The following is a 22,903-nucleotide window of genomic DNA, read 5'->3' on the forward strand; positions in this document are numbered from 1 at the left end:
GGCGGGGGGAGGATCGGGGACACCCCGGGATGCTGAAGGAGGAGCGGGGGGAAGGAGCGGGGGCACCCCGAGATGCGGAGGAAGCGGGGGAGCGGGGGCACCCCGAGGAGCGGGGCTCTCCCCGCGTCCCTCACCCCGGTCTGTGGCGGAGCCGCCGGTGCGCACGGGGCCGGTGCGGGGTCCTGGCGCCCCCGGAGCCGCCCCCCCGGTGCCCCCCCGCCGGTCGGGATTGGCGGGGCCGCCGAGGCACCGCCCGGCCCCGCAAGTCTCCAACTTTCTTCCCGCCGCCCCTCGCCGCCGCCGCCGCCGCCGCCGCTCCCGGAGCCCCGCGATGCTCCGCCGCCGCCTGCCCCTGCTCGGGCCCGGGCTGCTGCTGCTGCAGGTACGGGGCATCCGCGACCCCCGGCCGGGCGAGCCGCCGCCGCCGCGGGGCGTGCGGGGTCCGCGGTTACCGGGCAGGGGGGCGATTACCGGGGGAGGGGGGGGCAGTTCCAGGAGGGGGGGAGTCGTGCAGTTATTGGGGGCGTAGGACAAATCCGGGGGAGGGGGCGTGGAGGTCCCGACGGGGGTCGTGCAGTGGAGGGGGGGTTCGGTCCTGGGGGGGGGTGAGGCTCGGGGGGGGTGTCGTGAATTGGGGGGGCTGTGGCAGTCACGGAAAGAGCAGACGGCTGGGGGGGTCAAGCGCGACCCTCGGGGGGGTCGAGCAGACACGGAGGGGAGGGGTCGTAGTGGGGTGAGCGGCAGAGTTGTGGGGGGGCGGCTGGCGGGGGTTGCACACGGGGGACCCTGCCCCCCCCCCCGCCCCCCAAGCTGGAGGGACACGGGGCTGTCCCGGAGCTCGGGCCGAGTTGTGGTGTCGGGGGGAGCCTCGGGGGGTCCCGTCGCCGGTGAAGCCCCCCCGGTTTCTCCCCCCACCCCCGGCTGCGGAGCGCGGGAGGCGCCGTCTGGCAGGTGCGGGGGGGGCAGCGAGACGGAGCCGCGCGAGTGGGGGCGGCCACGCGTGGGTGGCTCGGACCCTCTGCCCGAGGGCTCCGCGGGGGGGTCGGGGGAAGCCTTGTCCCGCTCACCTGGGCAGGGGGGAGCGGGGTGACTTCCCCACCGTGTCGGGGAGCGAGGGGGGGTCCCCAGGCAGGACTGAGGGGGCCCAGCTGTCCCCTGGATCCGCCAAGGGCGTGAACCCCAAAACCACCTGCAGGGGCGACGCCTCATTCCTGTCCCGACTCCGTTCGGCCTCAGCCCCTGCAGGGGGGGCTCAGCCCTGCCGGGGGGTTCTCCCATCCACCCCATTCCCATCCCACCCACTGCCCCCCGGCCGTGGGGAGGACGCACGGGGGTCTCGACCCCCGGGACAGGCCTGGGGTGCGGGGGTGCTTTGCCTGTTCCCCCCCTCGGTCTGTGTGGAAGCTGAGGAGCGGCTGCAGCCGCAGAGACCCCCCCGCCTGCAGACACCCCCCCACCATGTCCCCCAGTCCCAGATACTCAAAGCTTCCCAAGGCCACTCACCCCCCGCGTGTCCCCCCTTCGCCACCTCCTCTTGGAGCCCCTCGGGGGGCTACAGCTGCATCCAGCGCCGTGGTGGTCAGGAGGGAGGGATGGAGCCCCCCCAGCCCAGCCGGGGGGGCCGGGCTCATCACCCAGCGGATCTGATTTCCTGACACTCCATTTTTACTTTCTGTGTTTCATGAATAAAATCAAACGAGTCAATTCCCTCTCGGGAATTGGATGCACATCAGGGACCCCCCCCTGCACCACCCGACCCCCCCAAGGCAAAGGCTCCCTCAACTTGTCTCTCCCCGGCGCGCTGCTCCCTGCGTGGGGAGGGGGAGACGTGTGCCCGCGTGTGGGGGTGGCTCGGCGTGACCCCCCCTCCCCGTGTCCATCCATTGCAGAGCATCTGTCGGTGCTGGAGCTGCTTCAAGACAAATGGGTTTGTTTTGATGAAATCCGGAGCAGGGCGCTGCCCTGGCCCCCCCAGCCCCCACCCCCTGCCCACGCAGGCGGCGGTGCTGAGGGGGGGCACGGGGGGCTCAAAGCCGGGGGGCACGGACATGGCCTGGAACGTGGGGTGGGAATGAGGGTGCAGGAGCCTCCTGCACGGGGATAACCCCAGGAGATCCCTGAGCCTCGACCCCTCTGCGGTCCAGGACTCTCCTCCCTCCCAGGGCTCCGGGAGGGGCTGGGGTCTGCCCAGCCGTGGGACCACCGGGTGCCAGGGAAGGGTAACGGAGCCGTTCCTGCCCCTCGGCTCTTTGGGCCTGCTGGGGAGAAACTTTCCCGGTCTCTTTTGGGGGTCAGGAGGCAGATGGATGGGTGGGGGTCCCATTGCCTTCCCCCCGGCTCCAGCGGACCCCTTGGACTGGGGCTCCCAGTGCCGCATCAGGGCTGTACTGGGAGCACTGGGGGAAGGGCCAGCTGGGGCTGCACCCCCAGGGCAGCAGTGACAGCCTCGTCCCCGTGCAGGAGCGAGGGACCCCCGGCGTGTGGGACCTCAGGGTGTCCCCCCCGTGCTGTCGGTGCCTGCTGGGTGACACTGGTGCGTTGGGATCGAGCCCTACTGGCATGGACAAACTCTCCCAGCCCAGCGGGTGCCTGTTCCCACTGTGGGGGTGCAGACCACCCCTCCCCAGCCCCCCACCCTCGGTAGCTGCTGCTTCCCGGGCTTTGCTGTGCTGGCAGTGCTGGCACAGGCAGGAGGACGAGCCCACCTCTGATTGCAATCGACACCCCCCTCCCCAGCCCTTCCCAGCCTCCTGCGTTATTTTTATGCATTCCATTATTTTCTGTTCATTGAGCATTAAATCTTGGGGGTCCCTCCGGGTGGGGCTAACCTGGCTCCCCGCTGCTGAGGGTCCCAGCCAGTCCCCCAGGAGCAGCCAGCAGCCTCGGCTGGGCCCAGCTGGGTGGAGGAAGGGCGATTCTCTCGGCATCCCCTGGGGTTCCTGGGAGGCAGATGCCACCCTGGGCACTGGGTGCCCCGTGCCCTGGTGATGGGGTGACCCCCCCCCGGTTCTGAGCGAGGTTCAGCAGCGGAGGGGAGGGGTGATGCTGGCCCTGGATTGGGCAGGAACAGGCTGGAACAGGCAGGAACACCGCGATGAAGCCACGATGGGATGGCTGAGTGCCACAGCAGAACCAGGACGGGGACAGTGGTGTCCTTCCTCACCCTGCTCCATCCCTGCTGCCCTCGCCAGAATGTGCCCCCCACCCCCCATTCCCTGCGCCCGTGCCTCGGTTTCCCTCCTTTCTGGCACAGGCAGGTGAGACAGCGGCTGTCTGTGAAGCACCTGAGTGCTGCTGGCAGGTTTTCCTGCTTGGATTAACCCTTCGCAGGAAAATCCTGCCTTGCTCTGCCGGTGGCCACGCCAGCCGGAGCCCGATGGCCCGGGATGCCAAACTCATCCACTTTGTCCCTTCCTTCGCCTTGCTGTCACCCGGGAGCTGTCTCCTGGGCTGCGGGCTGACAGATGGCTTTGCTCTTAGCAGATGCTGCCAGCCCTTTCCATGCAAGGACACCCCAGTTCCCACCTTCCCAGCTCCCGTTTTTAGGGGGGATTTACCCGGTTCACGGCTCGGAGGTTTGCATCACATTTGGGGCCAGAGCAGAGGATATGGGGTTCGGGTGGTGCTGCTGCCCTGCAGCCCCATCTGCCCGGGGTCCCTGGGGGTGCTCCAGGGCCTGGCTGCAGCGGGTCGGGGCCGGGCCGGTGCCCGCGGGGCCGGGATGGGCTCCGTGCATCCCCCGGTGCCGCTCCTGCGGCTCCCTGAGCCTCTCGCCGTTGCGGCGGGTGCTGTGTGCTCAGCATGGCTGAGCTAATCTATCGCCAAACAAACACACACTGTTATTCCGAAAGAAGGTTTCCAAGCGACTCATTTCCCTTTTTTTAATAACTCTTCCCTCTGGTGCCCTTTGCACCCTAAGCTGGGAGATTCAATAAGGCTGGAGCCTGGAGCGCTGCTGGCGCAGCCTCACCGAGGAGGGGAGCAGTGGCTGGGGAAGGGGGGGGCACCCAGGGGTGCCCCCCAGCCAGACCCACCCACCCTCGCGCTTCCCGGTGCCGTTCTGGCTCCAAGCCGGCTCCGATTTTATTGCTTTTTCCCCTCACTCCCGTTTTTAATTGCCAGTTTTCCGCTGGGGACCGGCAGAGGGGAATGGGGAGCAAGGCGGGCGCTCCCCCCTGCAGCCCCCAGCTGAGCCCCCACCGCTAATCACACTCTTGCCAATTAACGCTCCCGGATTAATGACTTTGCCCACCCTTTCTGCATCCACAGCTCCTCCTCTCAGGGAGCCAAGGTCCCCGCAGCCGGTGGCCCAATCGTGGGGTGACGCCGCGCTGAGACCCCGCAGCCGGAGCCCCCCCAGCCCTGGCCTGGCCGAGCTCCAGCCTCGCCGCGGTGCCTGGCTCAGCCTTCGCGCTCGGGCGCTGGAGGTAAATGGCCCAGGAAAGATGAAGCTTCCTCTCCTGCCGCTTGGATTGCTGCTGAAGGAATAATCACATCCCCGTGCCCCCCCCACTCTTCAGCCCCCCCCCCCCCCCCCGTTGTTTTTTTTTCCCTGTTGCAAAAGGAAAGTCATTGTGGAGGAACAGAGCAGGGACGCGAATCAATCCCAAATCAATTCCCACCGCACCCCGCTGTGCACGGGTCCCGTGTGACCCCCGTGACCGTCCCAGCTGCTGGGCCGATGTCACAGTGCGGGGGGACCCCCTCTCATTGTCCCCCTCTGGTGCAGGGCAGCGGAGCCTCCGTCTGCAGCAGGCAGAGCAGAGCTTCCCCCGCACCCGCCCGAGAGAGGCCGGAGCCTGGGCTGGTGGTGGGTGAAAAGTGGGGCTGATCCAGCCCTGGGGGGCACGAGGAGGGTCCCAGGGGACCCTGGGCTGCAGGGACACGCTGTTCCCTGCTCCTGATAGGAGCCAGTGCCTGGCTGCGGTGGGTCCTTGTGACCCCAAAGGAGCTGCGGTCCCAGCGATGCCCTTGAGGGTCCCCAGCGTTCCTGGGGGTCTCTTGGAGGGTTTCAATCAAAGTCCACCGCCGGGGGGTGTGGGGGGCACCGTGTCTTTGCTGCTGCCTCCCACTTCCTGGGGGGCACAGATCTCATCTGGTGCTGGGAGTGTCGGGGGGAGATGTGCAGTGTGGGGGCTCCAGGGATGGGGTCCCACCGAGGGCACAGCCCGGCATTTACCCCCTCTCTGGTGACCTTCTCACTGGCCCTGTCTCATCCAGAGGGGTGGGGGGGTGCTGGGAATGCGATTTATGATCCCGCCTGATACGATCTTATAAAATTTCCCGGGCACACTCGAAATTACATTTCCATAGCTCAGGAGCAGCGATCTCTGTGTGCGCCAATACCTGCCACTTTTATGGCTACATTTATTGCAATAATAAAGTGAAATGGTGAGCCGAGGGGTGGGGGTGGCTGGGGGGGGGGAGCAGCCGGGCAGAAGGTGGGGGCTGTGTTGTTGAGGGCCCCGGGTCCCCCTATTTTTGGGAGGACTCGGGGGAAGCTGCTGCCTCTCTGCCGTCACTGCTGAAGAGCTGGGAGAGGGGTAGAGAGAGCCCCGCAGCCTGTTCTGCTGGAGGGAAACTGAGGCAGGCTCGAGGAGGGGGAGCATCCTGGGGGGGCACCCCTGGCACTGGAGATGTGGGAGTGACCTGGAAGCCGTCCCTGCCGGCTGTGCTTCCCTGTCCCCACACGCCATCCCCGTGAGCTGCCCGTGTCCCCACGTCCTGCACAGCGTGACTGGGGGTGGCCAGGAGGAGCCCCCGCCCCAGCGACCCCCACAAGGAGCTGGGTCCCTCCTAAGCGGATCAAGGGGGTTCCAGGCCTGTTGGCCTCTGCTCGGCTCAGGGAGCTGCTGGGTGACAGATGCCCAACAGCCACATGTCCCTGTCCCCCGCCGCCCCCGTGTCCCCTCTCTGCTGCCCACCCGCCCGCACCCCCTCTCCCCCTCCCTCTCCGTTTATCTCCTGTTTTCCCATTCATTCCCTTTTCTCCTCCAGCCCAATGAGTCACACAAGCCCCGAATCCTTTGCCTGCTGCCGTCTCCTCCCTTCTATTATATTTTTTTCCTTTGCTCTTAACAGCACTTTCCTTTTTCACCCGTGGGGGGAGAGACTGGGGATGTACATTTTTCCCCGGCTCCCCCCCAGCCACCTCCCAGCTCCTGCCTCACGGTGAAGCCCTTAAAAGTAATAAATAAATAAAACAACGGCTGAGGAAAGAAAAGGCAGGAAACGAGTGACAGGGAAAAGGAACCAAAACGAAAGAAAGAAGGAGGAGGGAGAAAAAAAAGTCCTACTCGGGCTATGAAATATTTATTAGCCAGCGCGTGCCGAGCGCGTTAATAAAGCTGCAGCATTTGCATATTTTTTTCTGTCAGCGAGGAGCGAGGTGTCTGTTTGGGGGGTGAAGGCACAGCTGATCCAAAGCCCATCCCCTCGGGCCCGTGCGGGTCGTGGCTCTGCTGGAGGTGACACCGGCCCTGGGGCGCTCAGCACGTCGGTGTCGGGAGTGGGACCCCAGCAGGACCACGGCTGCAAGGAGCCCATGGTGCCTTTGGTGGGTGGTTTGGTGGATTTGGGTGGATTTGGTGGATTTGGTGGATTTGGTGGATTTGGTGGATTTGGCTTTGGTGAGCTCATCCAGGCTCTCCTCTGGCTGAGGAGGTGCTGGTGTCAGATTCACCTGTCCTGATGCTGGGGATGCCCATCCCAGGGCTGGGGTGCCCTTCCCGGTGCTGGGGGTGCCTGGCCAATGTTGGGGATGCACATCCCAATGTTGGGGTGCCCTTCCCTGTGTGGGGGTTGCCTATCCTGGTGCTGGGAGTGCCCATCCCTGTACTGGAGGTGCCCATCCCTGCGCTGGAGGTGCCCATCCCAATGCTGGGAGTGCCCATCCCTGCGCTGGAGGTGCCCATCCCAATGCTGGGAGTGCCCATCCCAATGCTGGGAGTGCCCATCCCTGTGCTGGGAGTGCCCATCCTGTACTGGAGGTGCCCATCCCTGTGCTGGAGGTGCCCATCCCTGCGCTGGAGGTGCCCATTCCTGTACTGGAGGTGCCCATCCCTGCGCTGGAGGTGCCCATCCCTGCGCTGGAGGTGCCCATCATGGTGCAGGGGGTGTTACCTGCCCACCACCCTGTCAGGGGTTGTGGCCTCAGCAGCACAGAAGGGGCAGAGGAAGGACCGAGGAAGCCTCGAGGTGTTCCTGCTGAGCCTCTCTCGGTGGCCATGCATGGGTGTGTCCTGACTTGTCCCTCCATGTCACCTCTTCTGCCGTCCTTTTGCCCTTGATCCCTCGCCTTGATCCTCGACTGCGACCATCCCGGGGAGGGACCAGGTGTCACCTCCCCAGTGCCCCCAGCCCAGGGGTGCCCAGCAGCACAGCTGCCCCTTGCCCTGGCACCAAGCACTGCCCAGGACGGTCACTTGCAGCTCTGTGTGGCAGCAGCTCTGCCATACCTGTCTGCTGGGGATGGGGACAGTGATGGGGACATCCCCTGCTGGTCTGGTGGGGATGGGGACAGCGATGGGCACATCTCCTGCCTGTCTGCTGGGGATGGGGACAGTGATGGGGACATCTCCTGCTGGTCTGCTGGGGATGGGGACAGTGATGGGGACATCTCTTGCTGGTCTGGTAGGGATGGGGACAGCGTGGCTGGAAGGATGGAGACAGCAATGGGGACAGGAACAAGCTGGCAGTGGGGATAGGGACAGGTAGGGGATAGGGATGGGAACAGGCCGGCTGCAGGAATTGGGACAGGCTGGGTGTAGGGACAGGGACAGGCTGACTGTAGGGATGGGGACAGGCTGGCAGTGGGGATGGGGACAGGCTGGCAGTGGGGACAGGGACAGGCTGGCAGTGGGGATGGGGACAGGATGACTGTAGGGACAGGCTGGCAGTGGCGATGGGGACAGGATGACTGTAGGGGCAGGGACAAGCTGGCAGTGGGGATGGGGACAGGATGACTGTAGGGACAGGGACAGGCTGACTGTAGGGATGGGGACAGGCTGGCAGTGGGGATGGGGACAGGCTGGCAGTGGGGATGGGGACAGGCTGGCAGTGGCGATGGGGACAGGATGACTGTAGGGACAGGGACAGGCTGGCAGTGGGGATGGGGACAGGATGACTGTAGGGATGGGGACAGGCTGACTGTGGGGATGGGGACAGGCTGGCAGTGGGGACAGGGACAGGCTGGCAGTGGCGATGGGGACAGGATGACTGTAGGGACAGGCTGGCAGTGGCGATGGGGGCGGGCGCACATGGTATGGATGGGGATGGGATGGCGCTGGGGACGGGGGCGGCCGCGCCGGGAGCACGAAAACATCAGCGGGGACACGCAGCCACACCAAGCACCTCGCTCCGTGCACGTGTGTGTCACTGTGCATGTCACGGTGTGTGTCACTGTGTGTGTCACTGTGCATGTCACGGTGCGTGTCACTGTGCATGTCACGGTGTGTGTCACCGTGTGTGTCACTGTGCGTGTGTCACCACGTGTGTCACTGTGCGTGTTATCGCGTGTACCACCATGTGTGTCACTGTGCGTGTTATCGCGTGTGTCACCACGTGTGTCACTGTGCGTGTGTCACTGCGTGTGTCACTGTGCGTGTGTCACCACGTGTCACCATGTGTGTGTCACTCCATGTGTGTGTCACCACGTGTGTCACTGTGTGTCACTGCGTGTGTCAGTGCGTGTCACTGCGTGTGTCACTGTGTGCGTTATCGCGTGTGTCACTGTGTGTGTGTCACCATGTGTGTCACCGCATGTGTCACTGCATGTCACTGTGTGTGTGTCACCATGTGTGTCACCGCATGTGTCACTGCATGGCACTGTGTGTGTGTCACCGCGTGTCACCGTGTGTGTGTGTCACTCCATGTGTGTGTCACTGTGTGTGTCACCACGTGTCACCGTGTGTGTGTCACTCCATGTGTGTGTCACTGTGTGTGTCACCACGTGTCACCGTGTGTGTGTCACTCCATGTGTGTCACTGTGTGTGTCACCGCGTGTCACCGTGTGTGTGTCACAGCCGCGCTCTCAGGGCTGTGCAGGACGTGGCGGTGTTTGTGCACACCCAGCCGCGTGTGCGGCAGTGCCCGCGCTCCAGAGCAGCCGCTGGCGTTCCACACTCGTCGGGCTCACACCCGCGGCACCCATGGGCTCACACCTGCAGCACCCATGGGCTCACACCCGCGGCACCCACGGGCTCACACCCGCGGCACCCACGGGCGCACACCCGCCGCACCCATGGGCTCACACCTGCAGCACCCATGGGCTCACACCCGCGGCACCCATGGGCTCACACCCGCCGCACCCATGGGTTCACACCCGCAGCACCCATGGGCTCACACCTGCAGCACCCATGGGTTCACACCCGCCGCACCCATGGGCTCACACCCGCGGCACCCATGGGCTCACACCCGCCGCACCCATGGGTTCACACCCGCAGCACCCATGGGCTCACACCTGCAGCACCCACGGGCTCACACCTGCAGCACCCATGGGTTCACACCTGCGGCACCCATGGGTTCACACCCGTGGCACCCATGGGCTCACACCCGCAGCACCCATGGGCTCACACCCGCAGCACCCACGGGCTCACACCCGCAGCACCCATGGGCTCACACCCGCAGCACCCACGGGCGCACACCCGCAGCACCCACGGGCGCACACCCGCAGCACCCATGGGCTCACACCTGCAGCACCCATGGGCGCACACCCGCGGCACCCATGGGCTCACACCCGCAGCACCTATGGGCGCACACCCGCGGCACCCATGGGCTCACAACTGCAGCACCCATGGGCTCACACCCGCGGCACCCATGGGCTCACACCTGCAGCACCCATGGGAGCACACCTGCGGCACCCATGGGCTCACACCTGCGGCACCCATGGGCTCACACCCGCAGCACCCATGGGCGCACACCTGCGGCACCCACGGGCTCACACCCGCAGCACCCATGGGCGCACACGCTCACCCGGAGGCTCAGGAAGAGCCGCTCCGGAGCTGTCCGTGCTCTGTCCCCCACGCGCAGCCGCTCGGACACGCCCGGGCACGCCGGGTCCCTCCCGGTACCGCATTAGCAGCCGCGCGGCGCCGGGAGATAAATGGGAGCTGTCAGAGGCACCTTGTTTGCTGCTAACCTTTGGAAATGCCACGGCGCCCCGGGCTGCGCGTGCCGGGGGGAGCGGGCCCGCGGGGATTGTCGCTCACCACCTCCAATTAATCTCCTCGTGCTAACGAAGGCGTCGGGGTGACAGGGGAGAGGCTGGGTTGACTCTGCGCCCATGGGGAGAGCAGGAGACCCCCGAGCAGGGGAGCAGTGTCCGTGCTGCCTGGGGACCCTGCCAAGGTGTGGGGACAGGACGGGAAAGGAGATGGGGACAGGGGATGGGGACAGGGAATGGGGACAGGGGACAGGGGATGGGGATGAGGACAGGGAATGGGGACAGGGGACAGGGAATGGGGACAGGGGATGGGGACAGGGGACAGGGGATGGGGATGGGGACAGGAGATGGGGATGGGGACAGGGAATGGGGATGGGGACAGGGAATGGGGACAGGGGATTGGGATGGGGACAGGGAATGGGGATGGGGACAGGGAATGGGGACAGGGGATGGGGATGGGGACAGGGGATGGGGATGGGGACAGGCTGGTAGGGGTGAGCACAGGCTGGTGGTGTCAATGGGGACAGGCTGGTGGTAGGGGCAGGAACAGGCTGATGGTGGTCATGGAGACAAACTGGCCATGGGGACAGGAACAGGCTGATGGTGGTCATGGAGACAAACTGGCCATGGGGACAGGAACAGGCTGGCCTCAGGAATTGAAGCAGGTTGGCAGCAGAGATGGGGACAAGCCTGGGACAGGCTGGTGGTGGAGATGAGGCCTTTGTTGGGGCTGCTGTGGTGTGCTCTGCTCCCCCACCCAGTGCTGGCAGGGCTGCTCTGCCTTGAGCTCCAACCCCATCGTTCCCAGCCCCACTCTCGGGGTGCTGGAGCCCATCCCAGCCCACACCGGGGCAGCCAGGACCCCCCCACTGCTCCGCTCCCCTCCACCAAGGTGACCGAGGGTCTCGGGGGAGCAGCTGACGGCGCTTGGCCCCAACAGCAAATGGGATGTGAGTGGCCATCACCGCCGGGCCTGACAAACCAAATTGATGCCGGCACCGAGAGCCTTCCAGGTCCCTCTGCAGCTGCCTCAAGCCCTTCCCGCATCCTTGCCTGGCTCCGTGTGCTCGCGGGGGGTGGCACACGGTGCCTGTGGCCTCATGGCAGCCCCACACGGGCACAGAAGGGCACACGAGGGGCTTGAGAGCAGCTAAACCGTGGAATGACACCACAGGGATCATGATGAGGATGAGGAGGAGCGCAAGGAGGGGATGAGGAGGGGGTCACAGGCAAGAGGATGAGGAGGGGAGCAGCAGGGATGTGTAGATCCAGCAGTGCGTGTGACAAACAACCATCTCGGGTATCGTGTGCGCGGTAGCAGAGCCCCTCACAGCACAGAGCCAGGCACGGCCCTGCCCGGCACTGCCCGCAGCTCCTGGGGAGAGCAGGGTGGGAGGGGGCCGGCACTGGGACCCCCAGCGCATGTCCCGGAGGTTCAGGGGCACGAGCGTGCGGCTGCACCCCGACGGCACAGCGGGAGCATTAATATTTAACGCGAGGTGTACGGGACCTGCCCTGAATGCCGACAGCGCTGCCAGGGCGCAGGGGGGTGACCTTGGCTCCCCTCGGCTCTGGCGTGCTTGAAGCGTCCCTGGCTCATCCCGAGCCCGCAGGCTCCGAGCCCCCCGGCCGGCCTGGGCTCAGCGGGGGCTGCGGCCAGAGAGGGACCCCCGCGCTCCGGGGCTGCGCTGGTGCCGCAATCGATCGCCCTTGGCTGCATCGCAGCCGCTGCCCTGCTCTGCAATTCCCTTTCATCCCTCGCTCCCCCAGCAGCTCCTGCCGAGGGACTGGAAGGGTTGGGGGGCTGCCAATCTGGCCCCTCGCCCGCGGGGGCTGGGGCACCTCTGTTCCTGCAGGGATGGGGGATGTTTGCTCTGTCCGTGCCCCCCAGCCCCTGGCTCTGTCCCGCACCAGCCTGGCCTGGGGATCCGCAGCCCCCAAGGGCACAGCGGGCGCTGCCAGTCTCTGTCCCCATCTGCTCCCACTGCGTCCCCTCCCCACCGCCTGCCCAGCCCTGTCCCTTCCCTGTCCCTCCCGCGATTCCCATCACAGCCTGCTCCAATCCGATCACATCACAGCCCCCTCATCCCTGCACGGGATCACGGCGTGGGGGGATTGGGAAGGGAAACTGAGGCAGGGGAGGAGGGCACAGGCACCTGCGGCACTGCTGGGGACCGGCCTTGGCTCCCAGCCCTGGCTGAGATGGAAATCCAGCGCAGAGCTCGGAAACCTCCAGAAACCCTTCCCGGTGGTGGGGGCTCGGCAGGATGCGCTGCTGTGCGTGTTCCCCATGGGCTGCAGCCCCCAGCCCCTCGCCGTGGGTGCAGAAGGATTTGGGGGGCTCCCAGCCGAGGGGTCACTGGTGCCCCTCAGCTTCCCCAGAGCGCGGTGTGAGGGGTCCCAGGTTTGATGGATGGAGAGACGGAGCAGAGCTGGGATGCAGACACCACCCCTCTCCCAAAAATGCAGCTCTCTCAGCTGGGGGGTGCCCCGCTCCCCTCGTTATCTCATCCCGGTCCTGCCCCCCCTCTCCGGCTGGCGAAGGCGCCCGGCTTTGAAGCTGCGTTGAAATATAGATAAGGGCGAAGGCAGCAGCCGCGCTCGGAAAGAGCCGGGGGGAGCGGGGGGCTGGCCGGGCTGGGGGCTGCAGGGGTGGGTGCTGAGCTGCAGCTCTGCACTGCACACCCTGGCCCCCCATGATGGGCTGAAACACCCCAAATCCCTTTCCCACGGGCACGGAGGGGCTGCGTGCCCTGCCCAGGGTTCCTCTCTCTGGTGCAGATTTAGGAGCTCAGCCCGGCACAGCTCCGGGGGATCCCAGGGAGGGATTAGATGGAGCCCCTGGCTCAGCAGAGTGTGGGGGTCCCTGGCTGGGCTCCCCCCATGGTGCTGCTCCTTCTCTGCAGGAACACCCTGCACTGAGACCTGCCCGCCCATGGGGGAGGGGGCATGGGGGGCTCACCCCTCTCTGAGGGGGCTCATGGGACCCCTGTCATTCCCCATGGGGATCATTCCCAAACAGGAAATGGCATCAAGCCATTCTGTAGGGTGAGTGATGCCAGGATGAGCCCCCAGCAATGACAGGAGCCGTTCCCTGGGCCTGCCTCAACTTCCCATGAGAGCACAGCCCCCCACGCTCCCCCCAGCCCCTCCAGCTGGAGCCTCCGCTGCCCCACTCCCCCTCCCTCGTTCCCCCCGGGATCCAGGTCATCCAGAGCAGAAACAGCCAAGCACCTGCCAGCTCAGGGCGACAGTGATTGACGAGGCCGGGGCTGCTGGAGCAGCATCCCGCGTGCCGGAGCAGCTGGCAGGGCAGGAGGGCACAGAGGGCACCCCGGGAGCCGTAGGATGAGGGATGGGGGCGCAGGGGGCAGGTGGGCAGGGGGATGAGGGACAGGGGACACGTCAGAGTTGGGGTCCCAGGCTAGGGCTGGCAGCTGGCTCTGCTCACTGGTGTCCATCCCAGAGACTGGGGGAGCCTTGGGAAGGGGCTGGTCCCGACCCGGCTGGTGCAGGCAGGAGGATGAGGAGGGTGCAGGTGGGAGGATGAGGAGGGTGCAGGCAGGAGGATGAGGAGGGGGGAGTAGGTAGAGGATGAGGAGGATGCAGGCGGGAGGATGAGGAGGGTGCAGGCAGGAGGATGAGGAGGGTGCAGGCAGGAGGATGAGGAGGGTGCAGGAAGGAGGATGAGGAGGGTGCAGGAAGGAGGAAGATGCAGGCAGAGGGATGAGGAAGGGCACAGGCACAGCTCTCTGCCCTCTCTCCCCCAGACGGTGTGTGCTGGCGGTCACGTCGCCAAGACCTTGGGGTACCTGGAGATGGGCACCTCCGGCCTCCTCAAGGATGTCCCCTACGGCACCCTGAAGCCCCCGGTGCTCGACCCCGGGCGGCTCATTCCGGCAGAGCCGCCCCGGGGCGCGGGGACACCGGCGGGCACCGGACGGAGCCCCTGGGACTGGCAGAAGAACCAGACGGCCGGGGAGCTGCTGAGCCCCCGCGCCCACCGCAAGCCCATCCTCAAATCGAGCCGCACCAAGAAGATTTTTGGTTGGGGCGACTTCTACTTCAACATCAAGACGCTCAAGTTCAGCCTCCTGGTGACGGGGAAAATCGTCGACCACATCAACGGCACCTTCAGCGTTTACTTCCGACACAATTCCTCCAGCCTGGGCAACGTCTCGGTCAGCATCGTGCCCCCCTCCAAGGCCGTGGGTTTCGAGGTGCTGGTGCCCGGCCCCCCAGCACTGCCGCGACCACCGCCCCCTCCCCAGCAGAGCACCCTCCCCGAGGGGCGCCCGGCCAAGGCGCTCAATTGCCACGTGGAGTACGAGAAGACGAACCGGGCTCGGAAGAACAAACCGTGCCTGTACGACCCGTCCAAGGTTTGCTTCACCGAGCACACGCAGAGCCACGCGGCCTGGCTCTGCGCCAAGCCCTTCAAGGTCATCTGCATCTTCATCTCCTTCCTCAGCATCGACTACAAGCTGGTGCAGAAGGTCTGTCCCGACTACAACTTCCAGCACGACAACCCCTACTTCGGCTGATGGCAGCGGAGCAGGGGATGGGTGGGGGAACGGGGGGGCTGCAGCGCCCCGTTGTCACCAGGGGGCTTCTGTCACCCCCACACCGGCTCCCTCTTCGTCACTGGAGCATCTCCGTGCTGGGTTGGGGGACAGCCGGTGCTGGGGGTCCTGGACCCCACCCAATGACATCCCATCCCTGCAGCATCCCTGCGCCACAGTGGGGTACACCCAGTTCTGGGGGTCCCACCCACTGAGACCCCATCACTGAGTACCCCATAGTGAGGCAGAGCCGGTGCTGGGGGTCCCAGTTCCCCCCAGTGACATCCCATCACTGGGGCAGAGCCGGTGCTGGGGGTCCTGAGACCCATCACTGGGGTACACCCATTCCTGGGGGTCCCTTCACCCACTGAGACCCCATCACTGCAGCCCCCCCATTCTGGGGTACACCCATTCCTGGGGGTCCCTTCACCCACTGAGACCCCATCACTGCAGCCCCCCCATTCTGGGGTACACCCATTCCTGGGGTCCCTTCACCCACTGAGACCCCATCACTGCAGCCCCCCCATTCTGGGGTACACCCATTCCTGGGGGTCCCTTCACCCACTGAGACCCCATCACTGCAGCCCCCCATTCTGGGGTACACCCATTCCTGGGGGTCCCCTCACCCACTGAGACCCCATCACTGCAGCCCCCCATTCTGGGGTACACCCGTTCCTGGGGGTCTCTGCCCCCTCACCCACTGAGACCCCATCACTGCAGCACTGCCTGTGCTGGGAATCCTGGACCCCCACCCATTGAGACCCCTCCCCACCCACTGAAACTCCATCACTGCCCCACCCGGCTCCTCATCGGGTACAACTGGTGCTGGGGGTCCCGGCCCCCCACCCACCGAGACCCCCCCACTGCAGCTGGGGGGGTGCAGGCACAGAGCCCCCCCCATGTTGGAGGCTGGGCGGGGGTCGCTGCACTGGGGGGCACAGCCCCGTGCGATGTCATCTCTGGGGTGACACCGGGGGGGGGTCAGGGTGCTGTGGGGGGGGGGTCAGGGTGCTGTGGGGGGGGGTCAGGGTGCTGTGGGAGGGGGTCAGGGTGCTGTGGGGGGGGTCAGGGTGCTGTGGGGGGGGGTCAGGGTGCTGTGGGGGGGGGTCAGGGTGCTGTGGGGGGGATCAGGGTGCTGTGGGGGGGGTCAGGGTGCTCTGGGGGGAGGCTCAGTCCTCACCCTGCGGGGTTTTGGTCTCTCTGCATCCCCCCCACGTGCGCGTGTGACACACACGAACCACGCGTGTGCAAGGGCCCCCCACCCAGCTATTCTGAAGCCCCCTCCCCTCCACTGGCCACGCTCCGGTGCCACATCCGAGGCCCCCCCCAGCCCCCCATGAACCCCTCACCCCCACCGGGGACCCCCGCAGGTGTGCAGCCCCCCCACCCAACGCCGTGATGATGTGCCAGGTGGGGGTTAGGGATGCCATGGGGGGGGGGAGTCCCGGGGGGCTGCCCCCTCCTCTCGGGGAGGGGCTTCTTCATCTTTTTTCTTTTTTTTTAAAGAAAATTAAAATGGAAAAAAAGTGGAAAATAAAGAAAATCCTGGGAAAAAAGAAAAAATGAGTTTGATGATCCCGCCCGGAGCGGGGAATGGGGCGCGAGGGAGGCGAGACCCCCGGGATTAGGGATGGGGGGGGGTGCAAGGATGAGAGACCCCGGTTTGGGGGATGAGCAGGGATGGGGACTCCAGGATAAAGCGTAGGGGGAGCGATGGGGGACCCCAGAATTCGGGATGGGGGGTGCCAGGATGAGGGACCCCAAAATTAAAAATCAGGGTGTGACAGGATGGGGGACCCCAAAATTCGGGATGGGAGGCTGCAAGGATAGGGGGACTCCAGGATTAGGGATAGGGGGTGCTAGGATGGGGCAAAAATCCCCCAAAATTCGGGATGGGGGGTGCAGGGATGAGGGACCCCAAAATTCGGGATATGGGGGTGCAGGGATGGGGAACCCCAGGATTAGGGACATGGGGGTGCAGGGATGGGGGACCCCAGGATCAGGGACATGGGGGTGCAGGGATGGGGGACCCCAAAATTCGGGATATGGGGGGTGCAGGGATGGGGGACCCCAGGATTAGGGACATGGGGGGTGCAGCGATGGGGGACCCCAGGATTAGGGACATGGGGGGTGCAGGGGTCGAGCTGACCCCAGGATTAGGGATGGGGGTGCAGGGATGGGGGACCCCAAAATTCGGGATATGGGGGGTGCAGGGATGGGGGACCCCAGGATTAGGGACATGGGGGGTGCAGGGATGAGGGACCCCAAAATTCGGGATATGGGGGTGCAGGGATGGGGGACCCCAGGATCAGGGACATGGGGGTGCAGGGATGGGGGACCCCAGGATCAGGGACATGGGGGGGTGCAGGGGTCGGGCTGACCCCGGCTGGGGGGGTGGGGGAGGTCTCGGACCTCCCGTTTCCCGTCGGCCCCGCGGCTCCGGTGGCTCCGCCCTCCCGGCAGCGCGCGCGTGGGGGCGGGGCCAGGCGGGGGCCGGGACCGGGACCGGGGCCGGGACCCGGCTGGGACCCACGTGCAGCGCGGACCGAGATGTGGCCGCTCCGCCTGGGCAGGGTGAGCCTCGGGGCTGGGAGAGGGGCCCGGTGCCCGGGGGGGGTCCCCGGTTCCCGGTAGGGATCCCCGGTAAGGATCACCGGTTCCCGCATCCCCCGCTGCGCGCCGGGCGCTCCGGCCCTTGGTGTCTCCCGGTGCTCACGGGGGTCCCGGTGCCCAGGGGACAGTCCAGGTACCCCGGGGGGACACCCACTGTCCCCGGTGCCCGGAGGGGGTGGCCCGGAGCCCAGAGGGGTCCCGGTCACCGGGGGGTTTCGGTGCTCGCAGGGGTCCCGGTGCCCACAGTGTGCTGCAGGTGCCCCCGGTGTTCGCAGGGCACTCGATCCCCGGCATGTCCCGGTCCCCGGTGGGATCTCCCGGTCCCCAATGGGGGCTCCCGGTCCCTGCTGGCGGGGGCTGGGGGTGTCCCGGTGTCCCGGTGCCCCCCCGTGCACCCCTTCCTCCAGCCTCCATCGCCCCCGGGGGTCTCAACTCCATCCCGCTTCTCCTCCTGGCCCCCGGCTGGGCACCGGGACCCCCATCTCGGTGTCGTGTGTCCCCCACCCCGGCCCGGCCCGGCTCCCCCCGCTCCCCACCCCTCGGACTTTGCGTCCGTCCCAAAGTCCCCCGGCCGGGACAGCCGCCGCCACCGGCCTTGGCCCCTGCCCGGTGCCCGCGGCCCCGCGGGTGATGCAATGGGGCGCTGCCGGTTACATCACCCAGCACCGGGGTGAGGGGGGCGCTGGGGCCCCCCCTGTTTGTGCACGGCTGTCCCCCCACAGCCACCCCCTCCCCCCGGCAGCTGCACGTATATGAGGGGGGGTCCCAGCGGTGAGAATCCAGCTGTGCACCTGAGCTTGGGGGGATCCCCCTGTGCCTTATGGGGCACTGGAGGCTCCCCAAGTGTCTTCGGGGGTCCTTGTGTGCCTTGTGCGGACTTTGAGGGGGTCTTCATGTACCCTGTGGGGGTCTTGGGAAGATCCCCATGTGGCTTGTGGGGTCCCCAGGTACCCTGTGGAGAGCTTTGGGGGGTAGCCATGTGTCTTGGGGGTCCCCTTGTGCCCTGTGTGGAGCTTGGGGGGTCCCCATGTGCTTTATGGGGACCATGGAGGAGTCTCCATGTGCCCTGTGGGGTCTTTGGGGTCCCCATGCCCCCACCTTGTGGGGTGACACCAGTGGCTGGAGGCAGAACATGGGGGTGTCGTGCCTGCCACCGTCACCTTCAAGTCCTGGGACGGGCTAGAGGAGCTCCAGGGGTCCCAGCCTGTCCCCCCCTGTCTGTGCAGACCCTGCAGCGATGGGGGGGCCGGGTGGGCACCGGCAGCCGGCGGGCACAGCACGGCCCCGCTGCCGCCGCCGCCCCCGGGCACGTCCCTGGCTGGACGGGGCAGGAGAGCCTGGCCGAGAGCGACCCCGAAATGTGGAGCCTGGTGCAGAAGGAGAAGGATCGGCAGTGCCGGGGGCTGGAGCTCATCGCCTCTGAGGTGAGCAGCCGGGGGCTCAGGCAGGGCTCGGGCCTGGGGGGAGCCCCTGCTTAGGGGGGTTGGGCTGTTCCGATTCCCATCCACCTTTTCCCCCCAGAATTTCTGCAGCCGGGCAGCACTGGAAGCTCTGGGCTCCTGCCTCAACAACAAATACTCGGAGGGGTATCCTGGGAAGAGGTAGAGTGGGGAGTGGGCTGGGGGGGCTCTGGGGGGTTCAGCTGGGATTCAGCTGCAGGAGACACCCAGGGGAGCCCCGGGTGCTCCCGTGGGAGCTGCCCTCTGCACCACGTCTCCCATGGGGGGGACGGCAGCGGGGAGCCCCTGGTGACCCCACCCGTGTCCCCAGGTACTACGGGGGGGCCGAGGTGGTGGATCAGATCGAGCTGCTGTGCGAGCGGCGGGCGCTGGAAGCGTTCGACCTGGACCCTGCGCGCTGGGGCGTCAACGTCCAGCCCTACTCGGGCTCCCCGGCCAACTTTGCCGCCTACACGGCCCTGCTGCAGCCTCACGACCGCCTGATGGGGCTGGACCTGCCCGATGGGGGCCAGTACGTGGGGAGCTGTGGGGGGGATGTGGGGCCCGCTGCCCCCCGGGGGTCCCAGCCTCACCCCGCGCCTTCCCCGCAGCCTCACGCACGGGTACATGACCGACGTCAAGAGGATCTCGGCCACCTCCATCTTCTTCGAGTCGATGCCCTACAAGCTTGATGTGAGCTGGGGGGCAGGATCCGGGGAGAGGGAGGGTGTGTGGGTGAGGGATGAGCCCCAGGGTGTCCCCAAGGTGTCCCCGAGGTGTCCCCGAGGTGTCTGAGCTGCTCTGTCAAGCCCCTGCCCTCCCTCCCCTCCGTGTCCCAGCACATCCCAGTGCCAAGGGAGATGCCCAGGGCTCAGCAGGGCAGGGGACAGATTCCTCCACAAGCTGGCTGTCTGTCCGTCCATTTGTCCCTTCCCAGGATGACCAAGCTGACTGGCCATGACTAACTGACCAAACTCTCCTGTCTGTCCATCCCTCACAGCCATCCCCGGGGCTGACTGACCTGTCTGTCTGTCCCTGGGCTGACTGATGGAGCTCTGTCTGTCTGTCCCTGGGCTGACTGATGGAGCTCTGTCTGACTGTTCATCCATCCCTCACAGCTGGCTACAGGGCTGTCTGTCCATCTGTCTTTGCTGGACTGACTGAGCTGTCTGTCCAGCCATCTGTCTCCAGGGCTGACTGGCCAAGCTCTATTTGTCTGTCTGTTCCTGGGCTGATTGGGCTGTCTGTCTGTCTGTCCCTTGCAACCAGCCCCTGGGCTGACTGACCAGGCTGTGTCCATCCTTCACAGCTGACCATGATCTGTCTGTCTGCCCATCCCTGGGCTGGCTGATGGGGCTGTCTGTCTGTCCATCTGGACATGGACATTCATCCTGGAATGACTGACCGAGCTGTCTGTCTGTCCCTGGACTGACCGGGCTGTCTGTCTTTCTCTGAACTCACTGACCTGTCTGTCTGTCCATCTGGACTTGGACATTCATCCTGGAATGACTGACCGAGCTGTCTGTCTGTCCCTGGACTAACTGACCAATCTGTGTGTCTGTCTGTCCCTGGACTGACCGGGCTGTCTGTGTCCCTGGACTGACCTGTCTGTCTGTCTGTCTGTCCCTGGACTGACCTGTCTGTCCCTGGACTGACCTGTCTGTCTGTCTGTCCCTGGACTGACCAGTTTGTCAGTGTCCCTGGACTGACCTGTCTGTCTGTCTGTCCCTGGACTGACCTGTCTGTCCCTGGACTGACCTGTCTGTCTGTCCGTCCCTCCCAGCCCACCACAGGACTGATCGACTACGCCCAGCTGGAGGTGACAGCGCGGCTCTTCCGTCCCCGGCTCATCATCGCGGGCACCAGCGCCTACGCCCGGCTCATCGACTACGCCCGCATCAAGAGGGTGCGTGGGGAGGGGTCTGGGGCCTGGGGCGGGGGTCCGGGGCCAGCAGGTGACCGCGGTGTCCCCAGGTGTGCGAGGAGGTCAAGGCGTACCTGCTGGCGGACATGGCGCACATCAGCGGGCTGGTGGCCGCCAAGGCCATCCCGTCGCCCTTCGAGCACGCGGACGTGGTCACCAGCACCACGCACAAGACCCTGCGCGGCGCCAGGTGAGACCCCCGGGCACGGGGGACGTGTCTGTGGAGCCCACGGGGGGTGGTGGCCCCCGGGGAGGAGAGGTGACGGCGTCTCTCGCCACCAGGTCGGGATTGATCTTCTACCGCAAGGGCGTGCGCTCCGTGGATAAGAAGACGGGCAAGGAGACCCTCTACGACCTGGAGGACAGGATCAACTTCTCCGTGTTCCCCTCCCTGCAAGGGGGACCCCACAACCACGCCATCGCTGCCGTGGCCGTGGCCCTCAAACAGGTCTGTGCCGGGGTGGGGGGCTTGGGGCGGGGGGTGAGCTGTCCCCCCTGTGCTGATGGGGTGTCCCCCATCCCAGGCCAGCTCCCCGGCTTTCCGGGAGTACTGCCAGCAGGTGCTGAGGAACGCCAAGGCCATGGCACAGGCGCTGCTGCAGCGTGGGTACACCCTGGTGTCAGGTAAAGCTCCGGCTGGGGATGGGCAGGGATGAGCCGTGCTGGGGACAGGCGGCTCCGCTCGCTCTCAGTGGAGCGTGCACGAGGATCGGGGGGTAGAGGAGTGGGGGTGAGGCGGAACAGAGGCAGCACTGCAGAGCAGGAAAGGGGCAGCAGAGGGGTCTGGGGGTGCTCAGGGTTCCTCACCCTCGTCCTTTGCTCCCCAGGTGGCACCGACAACCACCTGGTGCTGGTGGACCTGCGGCCCAAGGGCATCGACGGGGCGAGGGCAGAGCGGGTGCTGGAGCTCGTGTCCATCACCGCCAACAAGAACACGTGCCCGGGGGACAGGAGCGCGCTGACACCCGGGGGGCTGCGCCTCGGTGAGGGACAGGCCCTGGCAAGGCTCCATCCCTGGGGTGGGAGTCCCCAGGTTTGCACCCCACAGAACCCCACTCTGTTTCACTCTTCTCTGAGGAAAAGGGGAATTCAGAGCTTGTTTTGGCTGGGAAAGGGGGCAGGACCCCATAGGGACCAGAACTTGGGGTGATGTGGAGAGGAGCTGGGAGCTCCGTATGGGGCTGGGATTCAGGGAGCTCCTTGTGGGGCTGGGATTCAGGGAGCTCCTTGTGGGGCTGGGATTCAGGGAGCTCCTTGTGGGGCTGGGATTCAGGAAGCTCCTTGTGGGGCTGGGATTCAGGGAGTTCCTTGTGGGGCTGGTGCCCCCACAGTGGTTCTGTCCCTGATGGGCTCCATCCCCAGGTGCCCCTGCTCTGACCTCCCGCCACTTCCGCGAGGAGGATTTCCAGAAGGTCGTGGAGTTCATTGACGAGGGCATCGCCCTGGCCCTGGACGTCAAGAGCAAAACCAGTGAGTGTTGGGGACCCTTCTCCCCCTGTTCCCCCTTCCTGGGTGCCCCTCAGCCCCTTTCCCCTTGAGGTGCCAGCCCTGCTCCCCAGACTGGTGCCAGCCCTGCTGTGGGTGCCTGGGAAGGAATGGGGCTGCCTTGGAGCCTCGTCCTCCTCACCTGCTCCTCCTCACCTGCTGTTCCCCACCCCCAGGTAAGCTCCAGGACTTCAAGACCTTCCTGCTGCAGGACCCGGAGACGCAGCGGCGCCTGAGCGACCTTCGCCAGCGCGTCGAGACCTTCGCTCGTGCCTTCCCCATGCCCGGCTTCAGCGACCACTGAGGGGGGGACGCCCCTCCTGCCAGGCTGGGGTCACTAGGGGGGACAAGGAGAGGCTGGGGCCCACCCTCTTCTGCCTTTCCCCCCTCCCCTTCTTCCTTGGTATCACCTTTGGGGGCTGCGTCCCCAGGGTGGGGGCGGCGCGCGCCCGCCCTGCTCTCAGTGTTAGGGTACAGAGAACCCCCAGACCCTGCTTGGGGTGGGGGGCACCGCTTGTTCCAGCCTCATCTTGCACTTTTCTATGGGGAGGGGTTGCTAATAAAAGCAGGGGCAGAGCCTGGAGGTGTGTGGGTGCTGTGCTGGGGGACAGAGGGATGTTGGGGACGGGTCCCTGGAGCCCCTCAGCACCGTGCCAGGGGACCCGGGGCTCTCGTGCCTCAGTGTCCCCATCCTGGTGCTTCCCCCAGTGGGCTCTGA

At 66.1% G+C, this 22,903-nt stretch overlaps 2 protein-coding genes across 3 annotated transcripts; both read left to right on the plus strand.

The window, feature by feature from the left end:
- The first annotated feature begins 323 nt into the window (after positions 1-323).
- NXPH4 (neurexophilin 4) lies at positions 324-15,652 on the plus strand. Of its 2 annotated transcripts, none has more exons than XM_086870358.1 (2): positions 324-382; positions 13,933-15,652. In XM_086870358.1, exons 1-2 carry the CDS (start codon positions 332-334, stop codon positions 14,704-14,706), a joined length of 825 nt encoding a protein of 274 aa, XP_086726484.1. In that variant the 5' UTR covers positions 324-331; the 3' UTR covers positions 14,707-15,652. The 2 variants fall into 2 exon arrangements, with proteins under 2 accessions (XP_086726484.1, XP_086726485.1); XM_086870359.1 differs by lacking the exon at positions 324-382 and adding an exon at positions 10,130-10,347.
- A 1,559-nt stretch (positions 15,653-17,211) lies between these two features.
- On the plus strand, positions 17,212-22,766 carry SHMT2 (serine hydroxymethyltransferase 2). Its single transcript, XM_086870309.1, has 12 exons — positions 17,212-17,298; positions 18,564-18,761; positions 18,859-18,938; positions 19,108-19,308; positions 19,388-19,469; positions 20,560-20,682; positions 20,751-20,890; positions 20,983-21,148; positions 21,225-21,324; positions 21,528-21,683; positions 22,063-22,170; positions 22,362-22,766. Exons 1-12 carry the CDS (start codon positions 17,275-17,277, stop codon positions 22,487-22,489), a joined length of 1,506 nt encoding a protein of 501 aa, XP_086726435.1. The 5' UTR covers positions 17,212-17,274; the 3' UTR covers positions 22,490-22,766.
- The last annotated feature ends 137 nt before the right edge of the window (positions 22,767-22,903 follow it).

This window comes from Cyanistes caeruleus, chromosome 32 (assembly GCF_971803275.1).
Source record: "Cyanistes caeruleus chromosome 32, bCyaCae1.hap1.1, whole genome shotgun sequence".
NCBI lineage: Eukaryota > Metazoa > Chordata > Aves > Passeriformes > Paridae > Cyanistes > Cyanistes caeruleus.